The 18,540-nt window shown below is 63.6% G+C and overlaps 3 protein-coding genes across 23 annotated transcripts in view; 1 reads left to right on the top strand and 2 right to left on the bottom strand.

Annotated features, from left to right (window-relative positions):
* Nucleotides 1–2,851: 2,851 nt before the first annotated feature.
* CHRNE (cholinergic receptor nicotinic epsilon subunit) lies at nucleotides 2,852–7,498 on the top strand. 7 transcript variants are annotated; one of them, XM_017348960.3, is made up of 13 exons: nucleotides 2,857–2,993; nucleotides 3,165–3,271; nucleotides 3,365–3,507; nucleotides 3,591–3,635; nucleotides 3,731–3,840; nucleotides 3,935–4,090; nucleotides 4,437–4,537; nucleotides 4,783–4,959; nucleotides 5,042–5,156; nucleotides 6,347–6,461; nucleotides 6,538–6,724; nucleotides 6,814–6,920; nucleotides 6,995–7,498. In XM_017348960.3, exons 2-13 carry the CDS (start codon nucleotides 3,226–3,228, stop codon nucleotides 7,148–7,150), a joined length of 1,458 nt encoding a protein of 485 aa, XP_017204449.3. In that variant the 5' UTR covers nucleotides 2,857–2,993; nucleotides 3,165–3,225; the 3' UTR covers nucleotides 7,151–7,498. The 7 variants fall into 7 exon arrangements, with proteins under 7 accessions (XP_051681261.2, XP_051681263.2, XP_051681262.2 ...); XM_070061292.1 differs by lacking the exon at nucleotides 6,814–6,920 and having other exon boundaries at nucleotides 2,854–2,993; XM_051825305.2 differs by having other exon boundaries at nucleotides 3,165–3,507.
* C17H17orf107 (chromosome 17 C17orf107 homolog) lies at nucleotides 5,237–6,279 on the bottom strand. Its single transcript, XM_008270831.4, has 4 exons — nucleotides 6,067–6,279; nucleotides 5,785–5,973; nucleotides 5,434–5,709; nucleotides 5,237–5,347 (listed from the first exon to the last, which is right to left on the bottom strand). Exons 1-4 carry the CDS (start codon nucleotides 6,130–6,132, stop codon nucleotides 5,264–5,266), a joined length of 615 nt encoding a protein of 204 aa, XP_008269053.2. The 5' UTR covers nucleotides 6,133–6,279; the 3' UTR covers nucleotides 5,237–5,263.
* Nucleotides 7,497–18,540, bottom strand: part of MINK1 (misshapen like kinase 1) — a 55,536-nt gene continuing 44,492 nt past the window's right edge. The window contains exons 10-34 of one of the 15 annotated variants that reach the window (XM_070061283.1): nucleotides 18,350–18,525; nucleotides 17,918–17,987; nucleotides 17,484–17,694; nucleotides 14,505–14,621; nucleotides 14,077–14,163; nucleotides 13,667–13,873; nucleotides 13,374–13,547; nucleotides 12,861–13,121; nucleotides 12,519–12,604; nucleotides 12,256–12,366; nucleotides 12,004–12,116; nucleotides 11,714–11,802; nucleotides 11,473–11,496; nucleotides 11,218–11,381; nucleotides 10,919–11,024; nucleotides 10,665–10,802; nucleotides 10,413–10,521; nucleotides 9,965–10,132; nucleotides 9,727–9,870; nucleotides 9,360–9,494; nucleotides 9,167–9,267; nucleotides 8,940–9,089; nucleotides 8,700–8,859; nucleotides 8,478–8,617; nucleotides 7,497–8,322 (exon numbers count right to left, since the gene is read on the bottom strand). In XM_070061283.1, coding sequence (XP_069917384.1) covers nucleotides 8,239–8,322; nucleotides 8,478–8,617; nucleotides 8,700–8,859; nucleotides 8,940–9,089; nucleotides 9,167–9,267; nucleotides 9,360–9,494; nucleotides 9,727–9,870; nucleotides 9,965–10,132; nucleotides 10,413–10,521; nucleotides 10,665–10,802; nucleotides 10,919–11,024; nucleotides 11,218–11,381; nucleotides 11,473–11,496; nucleotides 11,714–11,802; nucleotides 12,004–12,116; nucleotides 12,256–12,366; nucleotides 12,519–12,604; nucleotides 12,861–13,121; nucleotides 13,374–13,547; nucleotides 13,667–13,873; nucleotides 14,077–14,163; nucleotides 14,505–14,621; nucleotides 17,484–17,694; nucleotides 17,918–17,987; nucleotides 18,350–18,525 — 3,325 coding nt within the window. In that variant the 3' untranslated portion in view covers nucleotides 7,497–8,238. The remainder of the gene's footprint in view (nucleotides 8,323–8,477; nucleotides 8,618–8,699; nucleotides 8,860–8,939; nucleotides 9,090–9,166; nucleotides 9,268–9,359; nucleotides 9,495–9,726; nucleotides 9,871–9,964; nucleotides 10,133–10,412; nucleotides 10,522–10,664; nucleotides 10,803–10,918; nucleotides 11,025–11,217; nucleotides 11,382–11,472; nucleotides 11,497–11,713; nucleotides 11,803–12,003; nucleotides 12,117–12,255; nucleotides 12,367–12,518; nucleotides 12,605–12,860; nucleotides 13,122–13,373; nucleotides 13,548–13,666; nucleotides 13,874–14,076; nucleotides 14,164–14,504; nucleotides 14,622–17,483; nucleotides 17,695–17,917; nucleotides 17,988–18,349; nucleotides 18,526–18,540) is intronic. The other 14 variants (XM_070061278.1, XM_070061280.1, XM_070061277.1 and 11 more) reach the window with 14 other exon arrangements.

Genomic DNA, 18,540 nt, shown 5'->3' on the forward strand with positions numbered 1-18,540 from the left:
CAGGTCCCCCGGGTGGGTGGCAGGAATCCAGTACTTGAGCCATCACCACTGCTTCCCCGGGTCTGCATTAGCAGGGAGCTGGAGCCGGGAGCTGGAGCTGGGTGTGGAACCCGAGCACCTTAACCCTAACCACCAGGCCAATTGCCTGACCCTCGGATGGACTTCAAAGTGTTTTGTATCAGAATAAACTTATTTTTTGTGTGTCTGATTAGCTGAAGAAATTATATTAAGAGCTAGTCTCATATTTTCTTTTCAATACCTGTGTTAGAAATATTTTATTTGAAAGTCAGAGTTACAGAGAGGAGAGGCAGAGAGAGAGAGAGAGAGAGAGAGAGAGAGAGGTCTTCCATTCGCTGGTTCACTCCCCAATTAGCCGCAACAGTTGGAGCCAAACCAATCCAAAGCCAGGAGCTTCTTCCGGGTCTCCCACGTAGGTGCAGGGACCCAAGGACTTGGGCCATCCTCTACTGCTTTCCCAGGCCATAGCAGAGAGCTGGATCAGAAGTGGAGCAGCTGGGACTCCGACTGGTGCCCATATGGGATGCCGGCACTGCAGGCAGTGGCTTTACCTGCTATGCCACAGCGCCGGCCCATAGCTTGTTTACCATGCAATTTAAAACATGACCTTGCACATAACTTAGTTCATCATTTGGAGGACGGATGCAAGTCACCCAGGTGAGGCTTTTTTTTTTTTTTTTGATAGGTAGAGTGGACAGTGAGAGAGAGACAGTGAAGATTTAGACGTTGGTTCACTCCCACAATGGCCGCTGCTGCCGGCGCACCGCGCTGATCCAAAGCCAGGAGCCAGGTGCTTCTGGTCTCCCATGCGGGTGCAGGGCCCAAGCACTTGGGCCATCCTCCACTGCCCTCCCAGGCCACAGCAGAGAGCTGGACTGGAAGAGGAGCAACCGGGACAGAATCTGGCGCCCCAACCGGGACTAGAACCCGGTGTGCCGGCGCCGCAAGGCAGAGGATTAACCTATTGAGCTGCGTCGCCGGCCGGTGAGGCTGTTCTTAAACCAGGGAGCCCGGCCTCTGGGTTAGGTTTTTGGAAGGGTTCCTGCCACAGTGGCTTTTAGGAGTGAGAGTGCTGGGGAGGACGTAGTGAACTTGCAGTTGGAGCAATGAGAATTGGGTCATGGCAGGTGTTTTGAAAACTAATTACGTAGGAAGTGGGCTGGGTTGGCAAGGGGTGGAAGGCCCTGGGCACAGGGCCACACCCACCAGCCTTGGCAGATTAGTCTTAGGCCACACCCATGACCTTTGGTGTCTGTAGCTTCAGCCTTAGTGGCATCAGGCAGGTGACCTAGGGCTGCCATGGCCGCATCTGTGGAGAGGAGCCAAGAGGTGGGCTGGGGGCCAAGACCCTGGCGCCCTGATACAGAAGCTGGGAGAGAGCAGAACTCTCTGGCAGAAAAGGGAGACGCCAATGGGGAGAAGTGGAGGAGCAGACGGGGCAGCAGGGACCTGGTCCCCAGAACCGCCCTGGCCTCCGACACGCACTGGTCCATCTGTCCCAGGCCAGGTGTCCATGTTTCCAAGCCTGCTGGAGACTTCCAGAAGCCGTGGTTTTCTTTCGCTGGGTCTACGCGGAGCTGCTTCACCCCACCTAGTGTTTCCATGGCTGCGGTCTCGCCGCTGTCTTCACAGTTCTGGGGTCACTGTGGATGGTGTCCTCTGTAAGCCAGCAGCTCGTCCTCTTCGTCTGGCCCTGGCCCCGTGTGGGAACCTTGCCGGAGCCCATGCACCTGCGTGCGCTCATCGGAGCTCTCAGCCTGGACCCCACCGCAGGCGCCATGGGCAGGACAGTGTTTTGTGAAGCGTGTACCTGACCTGTCAAGTTGATGTCTCGGGCGTTTCTGCCAATCTGCTCGTGTGACCTTGGACTTCGACTTCAGAGTCGTCTTTCGTGCATTCGGGATGATGCTGGGTTGGTGTGGGGACGTCTGGTGTCTTAGTCCAGCAGCTGCAGTTATTACATGAGGAGCTCTGGGAGAACTACTTAAAAACATGGATTCCCAGCACCCTGTATCTCCTGCTTTCCTAAATCAGGATCCTGTGGGTGCCTAGATATGTGCATTTTATTTTATTTTATTTTATTTTATTTATTTTTTTGACAGGCAGAGTTAGTGAGAGAGAGAGAAAGAAAGAGCGAGAGACAGAGAGAAAGGTCTTCCTTCCGTTGGTTCACCCCCCAAATGGCCACTATGGCCAGCGCACTGCGCCGATCCGAAGCCAGGAGCCAGGTGCCTTCCTCCTGGTCTCCCATGGGGTGCAGGGCCCAAGGACTTGGGCCATTCTCCACTGCCTTCCCGGGCCACAGCAGAGAGCTGGATTGGAAGAGGAGCAACCAGGACAGAATCTGGTGCCCCAACCGGGACTAGAACCGGGAGTACCAGCGCTGCAGGCGGAGGATTAGCCTAGTGAGCCGCGGCATTGGCCAATATGTGCATTTTAAATAAGCACCCCAGGACTGTTCAGAGCTGTTCAAAACTTTGAGAAATACAAAAGAATCAATTAATTACGTTTGGGTGGTGCTGTGTTGGGGAGACAGTACTATCATCTGTGGCCACAAGGTGGCAGCAGAAGAGGGCAGGATAATTGGCAGCCTCTGGCAGGTGCTCATACCCCTAGGGATGGGTGTGGGCATCAGACTGTGAAAGGGTTGGGACTTTACGGGGACAGGGTCCCCTTGGCCAGGTGGAGTCTTACCACAGAGCAGTCCCTTGTGACCGCCTGTCTCATTTTGGGGGATCTTTAAGGAGACTTGGCTTCTTGCCATATGCCAGCAGCAGGAGTTGTGTGTGACCTTGGCCAGGCTGCAGGCGGTGACAGTGTGTGTCCCACATGGCTGAGTTTGGGAGGCAAGGAGTGGGTCACATGCCTAGATGTGATCAGCGGAGTCCCAGGGCCTGTGGGAAGCAGGGTCCCTGTCCGCACCGTTCCTGGTTCCAGGAGCTCGGACAGGCTGGCTCCTCTCCCTACTGGACCAGGTCCGCGGCTGTGGAGCTGGCTGGGGATGCCCAGGGTGGGGTGAGGGCAGGCGGCAGGAAACGGGCCGGGGCAGCTGCTTCTGGGAGCAGCCACAGTAGGGATAAGGGGAAAGGATTAGGTGACAGTCCCCTAACTCGGCCCGGAACTGACACCCTCCTCCCCTCCCACAGCACCCTGGCCTGCTCCCTCCAAGCCTGCCAGAGCTCAGAATAACCAGAGCCAGACGGCGGGATGGCAGGCGCTCCACTCGGCACCTTGCTCCTCCTGGGGCTCCTTGGTATGGACAGGGGTCGGGCGTCCAGACCAAGACAGACTTGGCCCCCAGGGACCGTGGGCGTCCAGCCACCCTTTGTTCTCGCCCCCACCCCAGGCAGCGGCCTGGGCAGGAATGAGGAGCTGAGTCTGTACCACCATCTGCTGGACAACTATGACCGACAGAGCCGGCCGGTGAGGGGCCCCGAGGACACCGTCACCATCACCCTCAAGGTCACCCTGACCAACCTCATCTCCCTGGTAAGCACCCGGCCCCCACCCTGAGCCTGACGTCCGGTTTCCGGCCCCCACGGCCTGCGGTCACCCCGGTCTCGCTTCCGCAGAACGAGAAGGAGGAGACCCTCACGACCAGCGTGTGGATTGGAATCGTGAGTCGGTGCTGGGAGATGCTGCCCAGGGGCCCCCAGCTGTGCGGCTCGAGGGGGAGACGCAGGCCACGTGTCCCGTGTCCCCCGCCCCGCAGGACTGGCAGGATTACCGACTGAACTTCAGCAAGGACAGCTTTGGGGGCGTTCAGACCCTGCGGGTCCCTTCCGAGCTCGTATGGCTGCCGGAGATTGTGCTGGAAAACAAGTGAGGGCGCCAGGCAGGAGCAGGGGGCTGGCCTGGATCCGGTCGGGGCAGGTGGGGCAGACCCGTGAGAAGTCCGGCTTCCTGGAACCCACAGCATCGACGGCCAGTTCGGCGTGGCCTACGAGGCCAACGTGCTGATCTACGAGGGCGGCTTCGTGAGCTGGCTGCCGCCGGCCATCTACCGCAGCACCTGCGCCGTGGAGGTCACCTACTTCCCCTTCGACTGGCAGAACTGCTCGCTCATCTTCCGGTGGGAAGGGAGACCTCGAGGCCCGGGTGGCTGTGGGCGGGGCCAGGGAAGGGGGCGGTCCCTGGGGGGGTGGGCTTGGTGCCGGAGGCGGGGTCAGGCTCTGGAATGAGACGGCTGAGTTCCAAGTTGGGTGGGACCAAGTGCGTGCAGGCGGGGCCTGGGTGTAGGGGGTGGGGCCCCAGGACCCCCAGATCCGAGCTCCCAGGGCGAGGACCCAAGGACCCCCAGATCCGAGCTCCCAGGGCGAGGACCCAAGGACTTCCAGACCCGAGCTCCCAGGGTGGGGCCCGAGGTCCAGGCCCACGTCCAAGCCCGGGGGACGGGGCCGGACCCTGTGGCTCCGCAGCTCTCAGACATACAACGCTGAAGAGGTGGAGTTCGTCTTCGCCGTGGACGACAACGGGGAGACCATCGACAAGATCGACATCGACACGGAGGCCTACACCGGTGAGGCCCCTCCTACTCCGAGAAAGCCGCTTCTGGCCGAGGTCCTTGGGTGCGAGGGTCCCCAATCCGACACTGGGCGTGAACTGGCAACTGGGCCCTGCGTGTCGCCCGCAGCCGGCCCACACACTCGCCAGGAATGCCCCTTCCGCGCTCACTGCCCACGGTCCCAGCAGCCTGCCCTGGTCCACACGGCCACAGGTGTCTGTGGTCAGGTGTGCGGGCTGACCAGCGCCTTCGCCCCGCAGAGAACGGCGAATGGGCCATCGACTTCTGCCCGGGCGTGATCCGCCGCCAGGAGCACAGTGACGTCATCTACACGCTCATCATCCGCCGGAAGCCGCTCTTCTACGTCATCAACATCATCGTGCCCTGCGTGCTCATCTCGGGCCTCGTGCTGCTCGCCTACTTTCTTCCGGCGCAGGGTAGGGCCTGGGCCCGGACGGAAACCCTGGCCGGCTCCTGGGGGCCAGCCCTGCCTGCCCTGAGCTGGCGTGCTCCCCGCAGCTGGCGGCCAGAAGTGCACGGTCTCCATCAATGTCCTGCTCGCCCAGACCGTCTTCCTGTTCCTGATCGCTCAGAAAATCCCAGAGACGTCTCTGAGCGTGCCACTGCTGGGCAGGTGAGGCCCGGAGGAGCGGGCGGGGAGGGACGGGGTGGGGGGGCACGCGGCAGCCGAGACCCAGCGACCGCAGGAGCTGCTCTGGCTGCTGTGCCCCCTCCAGGGCTTTATTTGGGTGCAGGGTGGGGCTGGGACGGTGGTGGAGCCTCAGGTCCCCCGTCTTCAGCCAGCAGGAGGTCTCCCGAGTTTCCCTGTGAGGGGGGGAGGAGGTCCGGCTCAGTGCCTCCCCCATCCCGCCGCCTCGGGTCCCCACCCCACCCTTCTCCCCCGAACTCACGGGCTCCCCGGAGATGCCGAGGCCCGGCTGGCATCGCCACTGCTGCAGGAAAGGGCTGGACTCCTGTAGCCCCCGGCCGCACAGGCACAGCCACGCGCCCTGCACGAGGAGCTGGGCGCTCACCCGCGCCGCGACCCCAGCTTGCCGGGCACCTCGCCCGGCAGCCTGAGCCACGCGGGCCAGCGCTCCGCCCGGATCCCCAGTTTCTGGAGCTGCACCTGGGCCGCCGCCACCCTCCAGCCGTCGCGCCTCCTTCTGCAGCCACAGGGCTGAGATCTGCGTTGGGGACACAGGAGTTAGGGCAAACGCAGAGACCCCGCCGCCCCGCAGCCCCGCAGCCCCGTGCCGCACCTCGACCAAGGCGGCCCCGAAGCTCATGATGCTGGCCGCGGCTTCTCTCAGCACCAGACCCAGGGTGGGCGGCTTCGCCGACGCCCCAGGCTCCGGGGACCCCAGCTCGCTGAACCTCTGCTCCAGATACTCGTGGGCCGCTGCCGCGGCCAGTTCCAGGGAGGAGAGGAGTGGGGGCTGCAGGGCTACCTGGAGAGGGCGCAAGGACGGTGGTCAGAGAGTCGCCGGAAAGGGGTCATGGAGAGGGGTCGCCCTCGGGTGGGACCGCGGGCAGAGCCTCACCTCGGTGGAGCTGTGGAAGTGGTAGACCCACAGTAGGGTCTCCAGGGAGCTGGGGGTGCCCTTCATGGCCGCCGCAGGTGACAGGAGGGGCAGAAGGGCTGGGGACGCGGCTAGCCTCGCCGAGGGGGAGCCGCGAGGGGGCGCCACCCCACCTGCTGCAGAGGGGAGGTGTGTTTGTGAGGTCAGGGGACCCGCGCCTGCTGCGCCCTGGGGGCGTGGGGAGGCAGGGTTGTCAGCTGGGCCGATGATGCTGTGACGTCACGCAGGTCGCCCTCTTCAGGTACCTTATTTTCGTCATGGTGGTTGCCACTCTCATTGTCATGAACTGCGTCATTGTGCTCAACGTGTCTCTGCGGACGCCCACCACTCACACCACCTCCCCGCGGCTGCGCCACGTAAGCGCGGGGGGGGGGGGTGGCGGGGGCGCGGCCCGAGTAAGAGGCGGGACCTAGAGCTGAGCCCCACCCCCAGGCCCTGCTGGAGCTGCTGCCCCGCCTCCTGGGCTCCGGCCCGCCCCCCGAGGCCCCTCGCTCCCCGTCACCGCCCAGGCGGGCGTCGTCCGTGGGTCTTCTGCTCCGCGCCGAGGAGCTGATCTTGAAAAAGCCCCGGAGCGAACTCGTGTTCGAGGGGCAGAGGCATCGGCACGGGGCCTGGACGGGTGAGCACAGTGGCCCTGGGCAGCCAGCGGGGGGTGCCTGCAGCCGGGGAGGCTCCCCTTGGCCCACCCTCAGGGTCCCCCCTTGCCAGCTGCCCTCTGCCAGAGCCTGGGCGCCGCCGCCCCCGAGATCCGCTGCTGTGTGGATGCCGTGAACTTCGTGGCTGAGAGCACGCGAGACCAGGAGGCCGCTGCGGAGGTGCGGCGGAGCCGGGGCGGGGCGGGAGCCCCCTCCCCCAGCCGCCGAGCTGAGCCGGCCTCTCCCTTCCCCAGGAGGTGTCCGACTGGGTGCGCATGGGGAAGGCCCTGGACAACATCTGCTTCTGGGCGGCTCTGGTGCTGTTCAGCGTGGGCTCCACCGTCATCTTCCTCGGGGGCTACTTCAACCAAGTGCCGGACCTCCCCTACCCGCCATGCATCGGGCCCTGAGCCCAGCCCGCGCGGCGTCGGCTTTGCCAGCCTCTAGCAGGTCATCGTCAGGCTGCTGCCACCACCCCCGCCTTGCCGAGAGGAAGCGGGATGCCAAGGTGTGGATGGGGTTCGGGCAAACTCGGAGAACAAGGTCAGCCCCCAGGTCAGCCACACTGACCCCTGGCTGTCGGCAGGCCCAGCCCCGGGAACGGCTCGGCCTGAGCTGTTAAGCAACCTTTATCCATTTGCTAAACCACTTGGCAGGATGGGCAGAGGCTGGGGTGGGTGGCCCCCAGGCCCTGCCCCTTCCCGGCAGCCCTGACTAGCTTGTGAGAGAACACACAATACACGAAGCCTGCAGTGGTAGGAGCTGGTTGAATTGTCTTTATTAACAAACGGGGTATCCAAGGCCACTACATCGAGGAGAGGTGGGGAGGGCAGGGAGGGCTACTTGCTGCTCACACTATATACAGATGCAAGCAAGGGGGGGTTGGCTGGGGTGGGAGCACCCTGCTCCCACCCTCCACCAGGGAGAGGCTAGAAAAGATGGGGGTCGGAGAGGGGGGAATGTTTTGGCTGGCGGGGTCCCCCCTCCATTCCCTGGGGGGAGGGAATCATTAAAGTGCTTTCAGAGAAATGAGGAAATGGCCCCTGCCCCGGAGTGGCTGGAGACTCCCCTAAAGCCCGGGGCCCGGTGACGCCCCCCAGAGTCTGGTACATTCAAGGGGGGAGCCGGCTCCCCTAACGTGCAAATAAAGGGGTCCAGGGCCCTGCCCAGTCAGCAGCGGGGGTGGGGGGAGGGGCCAAGCCCCAAGCACTCTCCTCACAAGGGGAGGCGGGGCAAGGCCCCCTGATTCCTGCCAAGGGGTAGCCGTGTCCCTTCCCAGAAGCTGGGGCCAGGCACAGACTTGGGGAGAGAACACTGGGGGAAGAGGATGGTCACGTGATCACAAAAGCATCAGGGGTCAGAGGTCACGTTCCCAGCAGGCTCCAGTGAATCAAACCAGTAAAAGCAAAAGCCCAGGGAGGGGGAAGCAGGGCGGCCTGGGAAGCCTGGCGCAGGGAGAGCCGGGTCCAGGGCAGGGTGGCCCCAGCCCAGGGCGCCGTCACCAGTTCATGATGCAGTTCCGGTTCAGAGTCATGAAGTAAACCTGGCTGCTGCCCCCAGAGCGGACGGAGGCAAAAAACACCTGCGTGGGGCGGGGGGAGGCGTCACCAGGGGCCGGCGAGGACCGGCACACCGCAGGGACAGGCAGGCAGGGGGCAGGGGAAGAGGGTGCTGGGAGGACCCAGGGCAGTGTGCCCGCCCCGCCCTCCGCCCCGGCCCCGGCCCCGGGCCTCCCACCTTGTCGTTCCGCTCACACAGGAACTTGAGCCTCTGGGCTCGTTTGTGCATGAAGACCCCGTCCAGGTGGCCCGTCTCCACGGAGCGGATCTCGATGGCTTTCTCACCCCAGCCCATGATCTGGTTGGAGCAGATGTAGGCTGCGGGGGAGGCAGGGGCAGCCAGTGAGCGAGCCGCAGCCCGGGCCGCCGGGGTGGGGGGGTGTCCGCGGGCCTCACTCACCCACAGAGGTGGGCATCTCGCCCCACTGCAGCACCACGTCCTTGATGATCCGCCCGTACGTGTTGACGTAGACACCCTCGTCCTCGTAGCACAGCAGCATCTCCATGCCGTCGGTGTTGGGGAGGAAGATGATGGCGTGGGGTGTGATCTGGCTCTGAATCTGGGGAGGAAAAGGAGGCTGGAGGTCCCCCGGCGGGTGCCAGGCTGGGCCCCGCCCCCGATACCCTGCAGCTGCCTCACGTGCACGGGGATGTAGATGTCGTAGCTGTTCCCCGAGTCCACATCCACGGCGTGGAAGCCGGCGCTGGAGCCGTAGATGACCTTGAGCCGCTGCCCCTCCTCCACCGTGAGGTCGACCAGCAGAGGGCGGTGCGGGAGGTCGGCAAAGGACTGTGGAGCAGAGAAGGGGTCGGCGCGGGCTGGGGTGGCCCGGGCCTGGGGCAGCGTCGGGGCAGGGGTGGGGTTACCTTGAAGGCCATGAATTTGTGGTAGGGCTTGGGGGCCCAGGCATACACCTCCACGGAGCTCTTCAGGGCAATGACCAGGAACTTGATGCGCTCGTACTTCACTGGGGGCAGCAAGGCAGGGGGCTGCAGGCCCATTCCCCAGGTCTCTCCCAGCACAGCCCCAGCTTCCCGGCCCCGCCCCTCCCTGGCTCACCCACGCGGTAGTGGCCGCAGCCCTCCATGTCCCCCACAGTGGTCCAGCCCTGCTTCTTCTCCACTTCCGGGTCATTGTGCAGAATCTTGTTCCGGAGCCAGGACAGGTAATACACCCGCAGTTTGTTCCTCTTCCCTGAGGGACAGACAGACTTGTCCTCATGGCGGCCCAGCTGCTGCCCCCCCCCCCCCCCCCCCCCGTCCTCGGTCTGCCACTCGCAAAGGGGTGAGGAAAGCGTAGCCCCGCCTTCAGCTCCGGCCCAGGGCTGCCCTCCTCGCCTGCGGGAGAGCCGAGCCCCGCCCACCGCCCTCCTGGCCTGCGGGAGAGCCGAGCCCCGCCCCCCCCACCCCCCCACCCCCGCACACACCTGAGATGGTGATGAGCAGGTTGAGCCCCTCCAGCACGTCCATCTGCTGGAAGCGGCGCCGCCCTATGAGGCCGTACACCTTGCCCTGCCCGCTCCGGTCCAGCAGCATGAGCCCATTCTCCGTGCCCACCAGCAGGTTGACCCCTGCAACAGGAACCCTGGGCAGGTGAGAGGCAGGGCCGGGCGCTCCCTGGTCGGGCCCCGTCAGCCCTCGCCAGCCCTCGCCAGCCTGGCTTACCCCAGAGGGCGGCACAGAGGATCTCCGAGTTGAAACGCTTCTTGTACTTGCGGATCTCGGGGGTCTCGCTGTGGGCGCGGGTGTTGGTGGGATTCACGTTGACCACGGAGCCCTTCCTCACGTCGTACTGCAGCTGATCCAGCCGAGCGCCCTCTCCACCCACCAGGGCTGCCGGGAGGAGCGAGAACAGGGGGAGGCGCTGCAGCCTCTCCTCTGTCCCATCACCCCACCCCCTACCCCTGCTCTGGATCCTTGGAATGTTCAGAAGGGAAGGGGGAGACTGCAGAACGGGGGTGGGGGTGCCCGGAAGAGGCGGAGGCCGAGAGCAGGACACAGTCGCAGGCCTGGCTCGAGTCCCAGTTCTGCCGCTTGTTATGTTGGAGCTGTGCCCAGGTCCCTGTGCTGCCCTCCGGGCCCAGCCTCTGGGCAGCTCCGCGCCCGTTCTCACCTGTGATGGGGATGGTGTCCCCACTGCCTCCGGGCTGGTAGAGCCCTAGATCCACAAACATGGTGAAGGAGCTCTTGCCGGGGGCCTTGACCAGGCCACGGGACTGGTACTGTGGGCGGGACAGCAGTCAGGCAGACCAGCCTGGGCCCGGCCCCTCTACCCTCCCCGGTCCCTGGAGGGAGGCTCGTGGCGCTCTGCCTGCCCACGGCCAGGCCCCATCTCTGGTCCATGGAGCCACCCCAGCCCACTTACGTCACTGCTTCCATCCTTTGAGGGGGGGCTCTGGCCTTTGCTGTTCTCGGTGGGCGAGTGGCTCGGCTGGACCACGTCCGGCAGGTTCGTGTAGCCGTTGCTGTCTGAGTGCAGCAGGCTTCGCTCCTCCTCCGGGGTCTGCAGGACAGAGGGTCAGGTCGGCGCTGGGGCCCGGCCGGGGTGGGCGTGGGCGCGGGCAGCCGTGGGCAGGGCAGGGCGGGGGGCAGGGCGGGCAGGGCGGGGGGCCCACTCACGCGCTGCACCAGCATCGTGCCGCCCCCGTAGGGGGGCTGGGTCCCGGCCGTCTCCTCCACGTCGTGGACCACCATGGTGCTGACGCTGTCTGTGTCTCCGTCGCTGCTGGGGGAGACAGGAAGAGGCCCCTCCAGGTGCTGCTGCCGTACAGGTGCCCCAGGAAGCAGGGGGCGGCCATAGACTCGGGCTTTCCAGCTCAGCCCTCGCTGGTGGCCCCTGCTGTGCGGCGCATTCCATGGGACAGGGACAAGACGCAGGCACCCGCGCCCTGTGCTCTCTCCCTTGGGCTGCCCCATACCGGCCCCCGGGGGTGTCTCTGCTGCCCTCCGCAGGCTCGCCGTCGCCCTCCTCGTCGTCGTCCTCGCTGCTCTCCACCTCCTCGCTGGACGAGGAGTAGTCCATGGCTTTTTTGGGCGGCCGCGGGGCCTCGTCCAGGGTCCGCTCTTTCAGCAGCACAAAATCCTGCCAAAGGGTAGAGGTGCGTGAGGGGAGGGGTGGGTGCAGGCTGAGGGGTGGCAAGGAGGATGCCAGAGGAGACCCCCATCTCACTGACCTCACCAATCGCTCGCTTATAGCTCTAGGAGGGGCCGCGGGGGGGAGAAAGGCAGCCAGGAGAAGGCAGGAGAGAGGGTGAGAAAGGTTAGTGACTTGAGCCACACCCGGGGCAGGGTCCCCACGGCCCTTCCTCTCCCGTAGATTAGTGAAGCCCCACCCCTGACACCCAGGCTCCACGGCCTGCCCCTAAGCCCAGCACCAGGGTGAGGCAGGGCTATGCCTGCCGCCAGGCAACTCACTGCGGGCCGGCCTGGCCGAGAGCGGTGGTCGTCGGGCTTGGCTTTGTTCCCGGGGGACAGCACTGGGGAGCTGTCCAGTTTGGTGGTAGCTGGACACAGCAGGGTGGGAGAAGGGAGGTTACCCCGATACCTACACAGCGGCTGGCCCCAAGCCCGAGAACTCCATGTCTCTGCCCTCATCCGCTCTGCCCCCGCAGGTGTCCTGGCCCACCACCACCAGAGGCAGGGCCCATCCCGATCGAGACCAGGCTGGGGCGCAGCGCCAGCCTCTCCAGCCCTCGCTCACGCACCTCCCACTCGGTTTCGCTCCAGCGAGCCAGCCTGCGGGAGGTGCCCATGAGAAGCCGGGAGGACGCTGTCCGAGCGCTCCCAGCCAGGATCGCTCCTCCTGAGGTCAGGGTTACTGTGGGGGGATAGGATCAGGGTCAGGGAGACAGGAGCGCCCCTCCACGGGGGCCAGGCTGCACTGCAGAGGGAGCTGTCACCGGGGAAGCAGGTGGCACAAGTGAGAAGTGAGAGTGAGTAGGGGACAACTCTGTTACCTAGAGGCGTTGGGCGGGCCAGGGGGCTGAGCAGGGGGCCCTGGAGGCTTGGGGGCTCCCCGCTCTGCCCGCCTTTGCAGGTAGATCTGCCAGGCGGAGTTGCTGCGAGGTCTGTGGAGGGAGCACAGGGTGCGGGGTGGGGGGGCACAGAGGGGGGCTGAGGTGACCTGGCCGGGGCTTGCCCACCCCTGAGCGGGTAACCTGGGAAAGTCCCCTCTGCCCCCCGATTCCCTAGGCTGGCACCTGCCCCCACCAGGCAGTACCTGGCACGGACAGCCTGCGCTGGCCGGGACCCTGCGGCCCCACTGGTGTTAAGGGCAGTGGCGATGGACGAGGTCCTCTGAGGCACCTGCAGGAGGAGCACGTGGTTGGCCGGCGCCCCCAGCAGGCGGGGTTCAGGGATGTCAGCCGCGTGTCCGGGTTAGAAAGCTGGGAAGTGGTAGCTTCTAACCCGGGGAGTCTGCCCCAGGCTCCTGCCACCAGCTGGGTGTTTCCCACTTCCAGGGCCACAGCTGCACCCCTTCCTTCCCACCCTGCCTGCCTCTCCACTCACCCCTCCCTCTTCTTCGCCTCACTGTCCCCTGGTCCGAAAGGGCTGTCCCTACCTTGGGCGGGGCCTCATTGTCTGGCCGGACCCAGGCTGGGGGGTTGGGGCTGGGCCCAGGCCCTTCAGAGGTGGGGTCTGAATTCTGGCGGATGACAGCTCCGCGGGCACTGGGCGTGGCAGCAGGTGCGGCGACGGCAGGGTCTGGGTCGTGGGAGGCTGGGAAGGCAGCCAGGTTTCGGGTGGGCTGGTCCTGCAGGGACTGGGATCGGGGTACAGGTGCTGCATATGGCTTCAGTGGGACCCGGTGTGCCACCAGGCTCTGCAGGGAGAGACCAGGGAGGGTGGGCTGCCCGCTCTGTGGCACATCCCCCACCTGCATGTCAGGGTGCGGGCAGGGAAGGGGCATTGCGAGGGTTCCCGGAGCCCGAGGACAGGTAAGGAGTAGGAGCTGTGACCATCTGTGCCCATGGACCCTGTGGTCTATGATCCTGGCTGGGAGCTGAGTCAGTGTGGACTTGCGTGCTTACGCGTGTGCACATACACGCCAAGACAGCCGTGCGGAGACACTTACCTTGTGCGGTCCCTCCTGGGGCTCCACCGGCCTCTGCATAGGAGGAGTTTGGGACAGGGGTCCTGGGGGGCTGGGGGAGGCCTGGGGGGCAGGGGGCTCAGGTCCCGTGCTGCTCGGCTTGGTCTTGGCCAAGGGAGAGTTCTGCTGCTTGTTCATCCTGGTTCTCTCTTCCACCTGCGATGGTCAGGCAGGCTGGTCTCGCCTTCTGGCCCCAGCGGCCCCAACCCCTCAGCCCCAGGCCTCTTCCCCTTCTCGCCAGTCTCCAGGGCTCGGGTGCGGAGGGCAGGGAGTACCTCTCGGGCCCAGGCTGGTTTGTCGGCAGGGTTGACGCCCCGGCCATAGTGGTAGAGGGGCTTCCTGTCCCCGGGCAGGATCTGCGGCGGCTGCTTCTGGAGCTGCTGCTGCTGCTGCAGGGACTTGAGGTAGGCGTGCTCCTGCTGCAGCTGCCTCTGCAGGCGCTCCGACTGCCGCTGCTCCTCCAGCTGCTTCCGCTTGTACTCCTGGGCCCAAGGGTAGGGAGAGAGGGCTCAGCAGGGGGTGGCCCCGGAAGTGCGAGCCGGCGGCCCTCGGCTTTCTCCAGCTGCCTAGAGAGGAGGGTCTCCCTCGGTGACTCGGGCGAACCCTCTCTCCCCGAGTGCTCCCATCCCCGCTCGGCAGAGGGGCTCTGGGGAGCGCCTCCCCCGGGGACGCGAGGGCCCGTTACCAGCAGGAGCGCCTGTTCCTGGAGCAGCTGCTGCTGGAGGATCTCGAGCTGTCGCTGCTCCTCCTCCAGCCTGTGACGGATATACTCCTGGGGGGGCGGGGCGGGGGCAGGGGGCAGGGGGAGAGGCGGAGGGGGCAGCGCGGCGGCGGCGGGGTGAGGATGAGGGGAGCAGGGAGGATGAGCCCCGAGCAGGGGTGCGGCACGGATGGGGTCAAGAGGAGCAGGAGCGGGACAGGGACAGGGAGGGGTAGAGATGGGAATGAAGGCACAGAGACAGGAGGAGGGCAGGAGCCAGGGCCGGGGTTCAAGGGGGGGAGAAAACAGAGAGAGAGAGTGAAGCTAGAAGAGATAGGGGGACTCTGGGGGCGGGGAGAGCAGGGGAGCAGGCGGCGGGGGCGGGAGGACCGGGAGCACGGGGAGCGCCGTACCTGCTCCCGCTCGGCCTGCCGCCGCTCCTCCTCCCGCCGCAGGGCCTGCATGTCCTCCAGCCGCCGCTGCTGCTCCTTCTCCTGCAGCTTGCGCTGCTCCCGCTCCCGCCGCTGTTGCTGGGGGCCGACAGGGAGGAGGTGGGCTTAGGGACAGCCCTGCCCTGGGAGGGCGCCCTGCAGGGTCAGGGCTCATGTCCTTGCTTCCCCAGGGTGGCGACAGAGAATGGCCTCAATATGCCTGCTCACAGCCCAAGGGGGTGTGACGTGCAAGAGGATAAAGCAGGCTGCCCCAACCCCTAACAGCCAGCAGAGAACCAGGAGACAAGCGCCCGGGCTGTGGGATAACCTTGGGCCACAAGGGGGCACCAGGTGCTCCTGCACAGAGAGGCAACCTTTGGATTTCCGTCCAGGGCCTGGGCAGCAAGGCTGTGGGGTTGCACTTGACTTTCACAAGGTTTCTGACCAAAGAGCTCTCAAACAACAGTGGGGCAGGCGCTCCGAGGAGCCCTTGCACTCCCAGGGACCCGCGCCTCTGCGGTGGGCTGCCTCCTCCGGGAAGCGTCTGGCTAGCTGTGATTTCCTGTTGCTGTGCCGCCTGAACGCTACGGAGCTGACAGAACTGCACACGGCTCTTTTGGAGCAGGCTTTCTCGCAAGTTCTTTTTCTGTTCAACAAAGGTGGGGGGGGTCTGCTTTGGGGAGCGGGAGACGCAGTGTATGCGCTGCAGTTCGGGCCTACTATTTTAGACACTTTTTTTGTGTGTGAAGTCCCTCTCATGAACTTGGAAGTCTTACAACAGTTTCAACAAATATGCTATTTATTTAAGGCATGTTAAAAACTGCTTTGGGGCCGGCGCTGTGGTGCAGTGAGTAAAGCCACCACCTGCAGTGTCGGCATCCCATATGGGTACTGGTTTGAGTCCCGGCTGCTCCACTTCCAATCCAGCTCTCTGCTATGACCTGGGAAAGCAGTAGAAGATGGCCCAAGTGCTTGCGCCTCTTCACCCACACGGGAGACCCAGGAGAAGCTCCTGGCTCCGGATCAGTGCAGCTCTGGCCGTTGAGGCCAACTGGGGAGTGAACCAACAGACAAGAGACCTCTCTCTCTCTGCCTCTCCTTCTGTGTAACTCTTTCAAATAAATAATAATAATAATAAAAACCCTCTTCTTCCCCATGTGTCCCTCTGCACCATAAATGAGTACGAATGTATATGCGTGCACTCTATATATAGACATATACACCCAGTCTTCCACATTCGTGGGTTCCGTGTTGGTGCGTTCAATCGCCCCAGTAGAAAATATTTAGAGCAGTGGGCATTTGGCACAATGGTTAAGATGTTGCTTGGGATGCCTACATTCTATATGCAAGTGCCTGGTTCAAGTCCTGGCCTGCTTCCTGCTAATGCACACCCTGGGAGGCAGCAAGTAATGGCTCAGGCATGGGTCCCGACACCCATATGGGAGACTCAAATTCAGTTCTGAGCTCCTGTTTGGGCCTGGCCCAGCCCTGGCTGCTGTGGGCATTTGGGGAGTGAGCCAGCAGATGGGAGATCTCTGTGTATGTGTCTGTTTTTCTTTCTGTGTCCCTCTGCCTTTTGAACAAATAAAATTTAGGAAAAAAATTACATCTGTACTGAATATGTATAGACTTAAATCTTTTTAAAGATTTATGTATTTGAAAGGCAAAATAACAGAAAGATCTTCCATTCACTGGTTCACCCCCAAATACCCACAACAGCTAGGGTTGGGCCAGGCTGAAGCCAGGAGCCAGAAACTCTATGCAGGTCTCCCACGTGAGTGGCAGGAACCCGAGCACCTGAGCTCCCTCCCAGGCACATTAGCAGGAAGCTGGATCAGAAGTGAGGGTTGGGCCACTGCCTGCAGTGCTGGCATCCTGGATGGCCATTGGTTTGAGTCCCAGCTGCTCCACTTCCAATCCGGTTCTCTGCTGTGGTCTGGGAAAGCAGTGGAAGATGGCCCCTGCACCCACGTGGGAGACCCGGAAGAAGCTCTTGGCTCCTGGCTTCGGATCGGCACAGCTCTGGCCGTTTGCAGCTATCTGGGGAGTGAACCAGCAGATGGAAGACCTCTCTTTCCCTCTCTCTCTGACTGCCTCTCTGTAACTCTGCCTTCCAAATAAATAAATAAATCTTAAAAAAAAAAAAAAAAAGCGCAGGGCAGCCACGACTCAAATCCTCAGATATGGATGCGAGTATCCCGAGCAGCAGCTTAACCAGTGCACCACAATGCCCACCCCAGACTTCTCTCTTACCATCCCCTAAATAATACAGCTATTTACCTAGCACTCAGGTACCAGAAGCAATCTAGAGACGGTTTGCAGATGCATGGGATGCTGTGCGGGGGTCACTATGCAAATACTGTAGCACTGCAATATGAGGGACCTGAGCACCCAGATTCCGGCTTCACTGGGGGTCCTGACCAATCCTCCAACTGCCCCTCAGGTCCCAGGGGACAAATGTGTTCTAACTGGCGATATCAAGAATTAGAAAGGAAGAAGCTCTGTGCTTATTTAAAAATAGGATTCTGTTAATTAAAATGAGTCTCTCCCACCCACCTCCAATTAGTCCAAAACGATAACACTACACTTCACAGTCCTACGCTAAAATAACCAGAAGTGAAAGGTCTTTAAAAGGGTCCTTGCTATGTTCAGACCAGAAGCCGTCGACAGGGCCCGAGGCGGCGCACGGACCCCCAGCCGCCGGGTACCGGGGCGCGGGAGGAGCCGCAGCCAGGGAGGAGGTTTAGAAGCAGAGAGGAAGACGGGGTCGTCCTGACGTGGGCGAGGGTGAGGGCCTTTCAGAACCGGCTCTGCTCCGAAGGGCTGCTGGCGGCACAACGCCCACAGCGCGGGGCAGAGGGCGCCGTGGCCAGGGAGCGAGCCTCTCACGACACAGGAGAGAGCCTGTGCGCAGGACTCCGGAAGCAAAGGACTGGGGCGCCCCGCCGCCCCCGGGCCCACCTCCTCCACGCGCCGCCGCTCCTCCTTCTGCTCCTCGATGCGCCGCTGCCGCTGGTGCAGCAGGTGCTTGATGTGCGCCTCGGGGTCGCGCTGCTGCTGCTGCTGCTGCTGCTGCTGCTGCTTCAGCGCCTCCGAGTTGCTCTTGTTCTCCTGCTGGAGCCGCAGGAACTCCCGGCGCAGCGTGGACTCCCCGGGCACGTTCATGATGGAGCTGGCCAGGGTGCACACGGGACACTGAGCGCAGAACCCTGCCGGGGAGCCGCCTGGGGGCCCCCGCCTGAACCACACAACGGACCCCGCCGCAGCCCCACCTCTTGCTCACTTCCCTCCCTTCCCACTTCTCTGCAGCACTCAGGATGTGTTTCCAAGGGGCTCCCCCGCCCAGGGCCAAGCAGCACGGCTGTCCCCTCCCCCGGCCCCGGGTGCCAGCCCACCTTGGCTCTCCTTCCTCTCCGTGGCTGTCGTCTTCCTCCTCACTGCCGCTGTACTCGTACTCGGTCTCCTCTGCGGGGGGGATCACCACTGTCTCTGCACCCAGTGCCCCAGGCCCCACCCCGGGCTGGGGAAACCTTCGCTGGGGACAGCCAACAATTCTCTCTGATGCCCGAGCACGCAGGTCCCACCCGCCTCCCGGCAGCAACTGGGAGACCGTGGGTCTCGGGTGTGGGCCTGGGCAGCAGTGGCATGAGACCCCCTACCCCAGGGTCTGACACCTATGTGGGTGCGAGAGGCTGATGCCAGTCAGTGGGGAAGGAGGAGAAGCGCCCCTAACTGGAAATTTGGGGAACACGATCTCGTGGGATCCCGGGCCGGAGGAGGGGAGCGGGCGTCTCCCGAGACCCACCGCCGCCCGCCTGCCCACTGACCTTTCTCACCCCGCTTCTTCCGGGAACGGTCGATGTGGTCCTTGAGCTGGATGCGGACCTGCCGCTCTGTGGGCTGGTCACGGATGAAGGGAAACTTGAGTAGCTGCTCCGTGGGTGGGCGGCTCAGGTAAGTCTTGATGAGACAGGTGTCGATGAAATCGATGAACTTCTTCGACCTGGAAGCAGTCATG

The sequence above is a fragment of the Oryctolagus cuniculus genome, chromosome 17 (assembly GCF_964237555.1).
Source record: "Oryctolagus cuniculus chromosome 17, mOryCun1.1, whole genome shotgun sequence".
Lineage (NCBI taxonomy): Eukaryota > Metazoa > Chordata > Mammalia > Lagomorpha > Leporidae > Oryctolagus > Oryctolagus cuniculus.

Coding starts and splice junctions, on each gene's coding strand:
- CHRNE (XM_051825301.2), top strand. CDS start 3,226: ATGGCAGGCGCTCCACTCGGCACCTTGCTCCTCCTGGGGCTCCTTGGT. Junction 3,841..3,934: donor GAGATTGTGCTGGAAAACAA/GTGAGGGCGCCA, acceptor TGGAACCCACAG/CATCGACGGCCAGTTCGGCG. Junction 4,091..4,436: donor AACTGCTCGCTCATCTTCCG/GTGGGAAGGGAG, acceptor GTGGCTCCGCAG/CTCTCAGACATACAACGCTG.
- C17H17orf107 (XM_008270831.4), bottom strand. CDS start 6,132: ATGAAGGGCACCCCCAGCTCCCTGGAGACCCTACTGTGGGTCTACCAC. Junction 5,974..6,066: donor ACTTCCACAGCTCCACCGAG/GTGAGGCTCTGC, acceptor CGCCCTCTCCAG/GTAGCCCTGCAGCCCCCACT. Junction 5,348..5,433: donor TCGGCATCTCCGGGGAGCCC/GTGAGTTCGGGG, acceptor CCCCCCTCACAG/GGAAACTCGGGAGACCTCCT.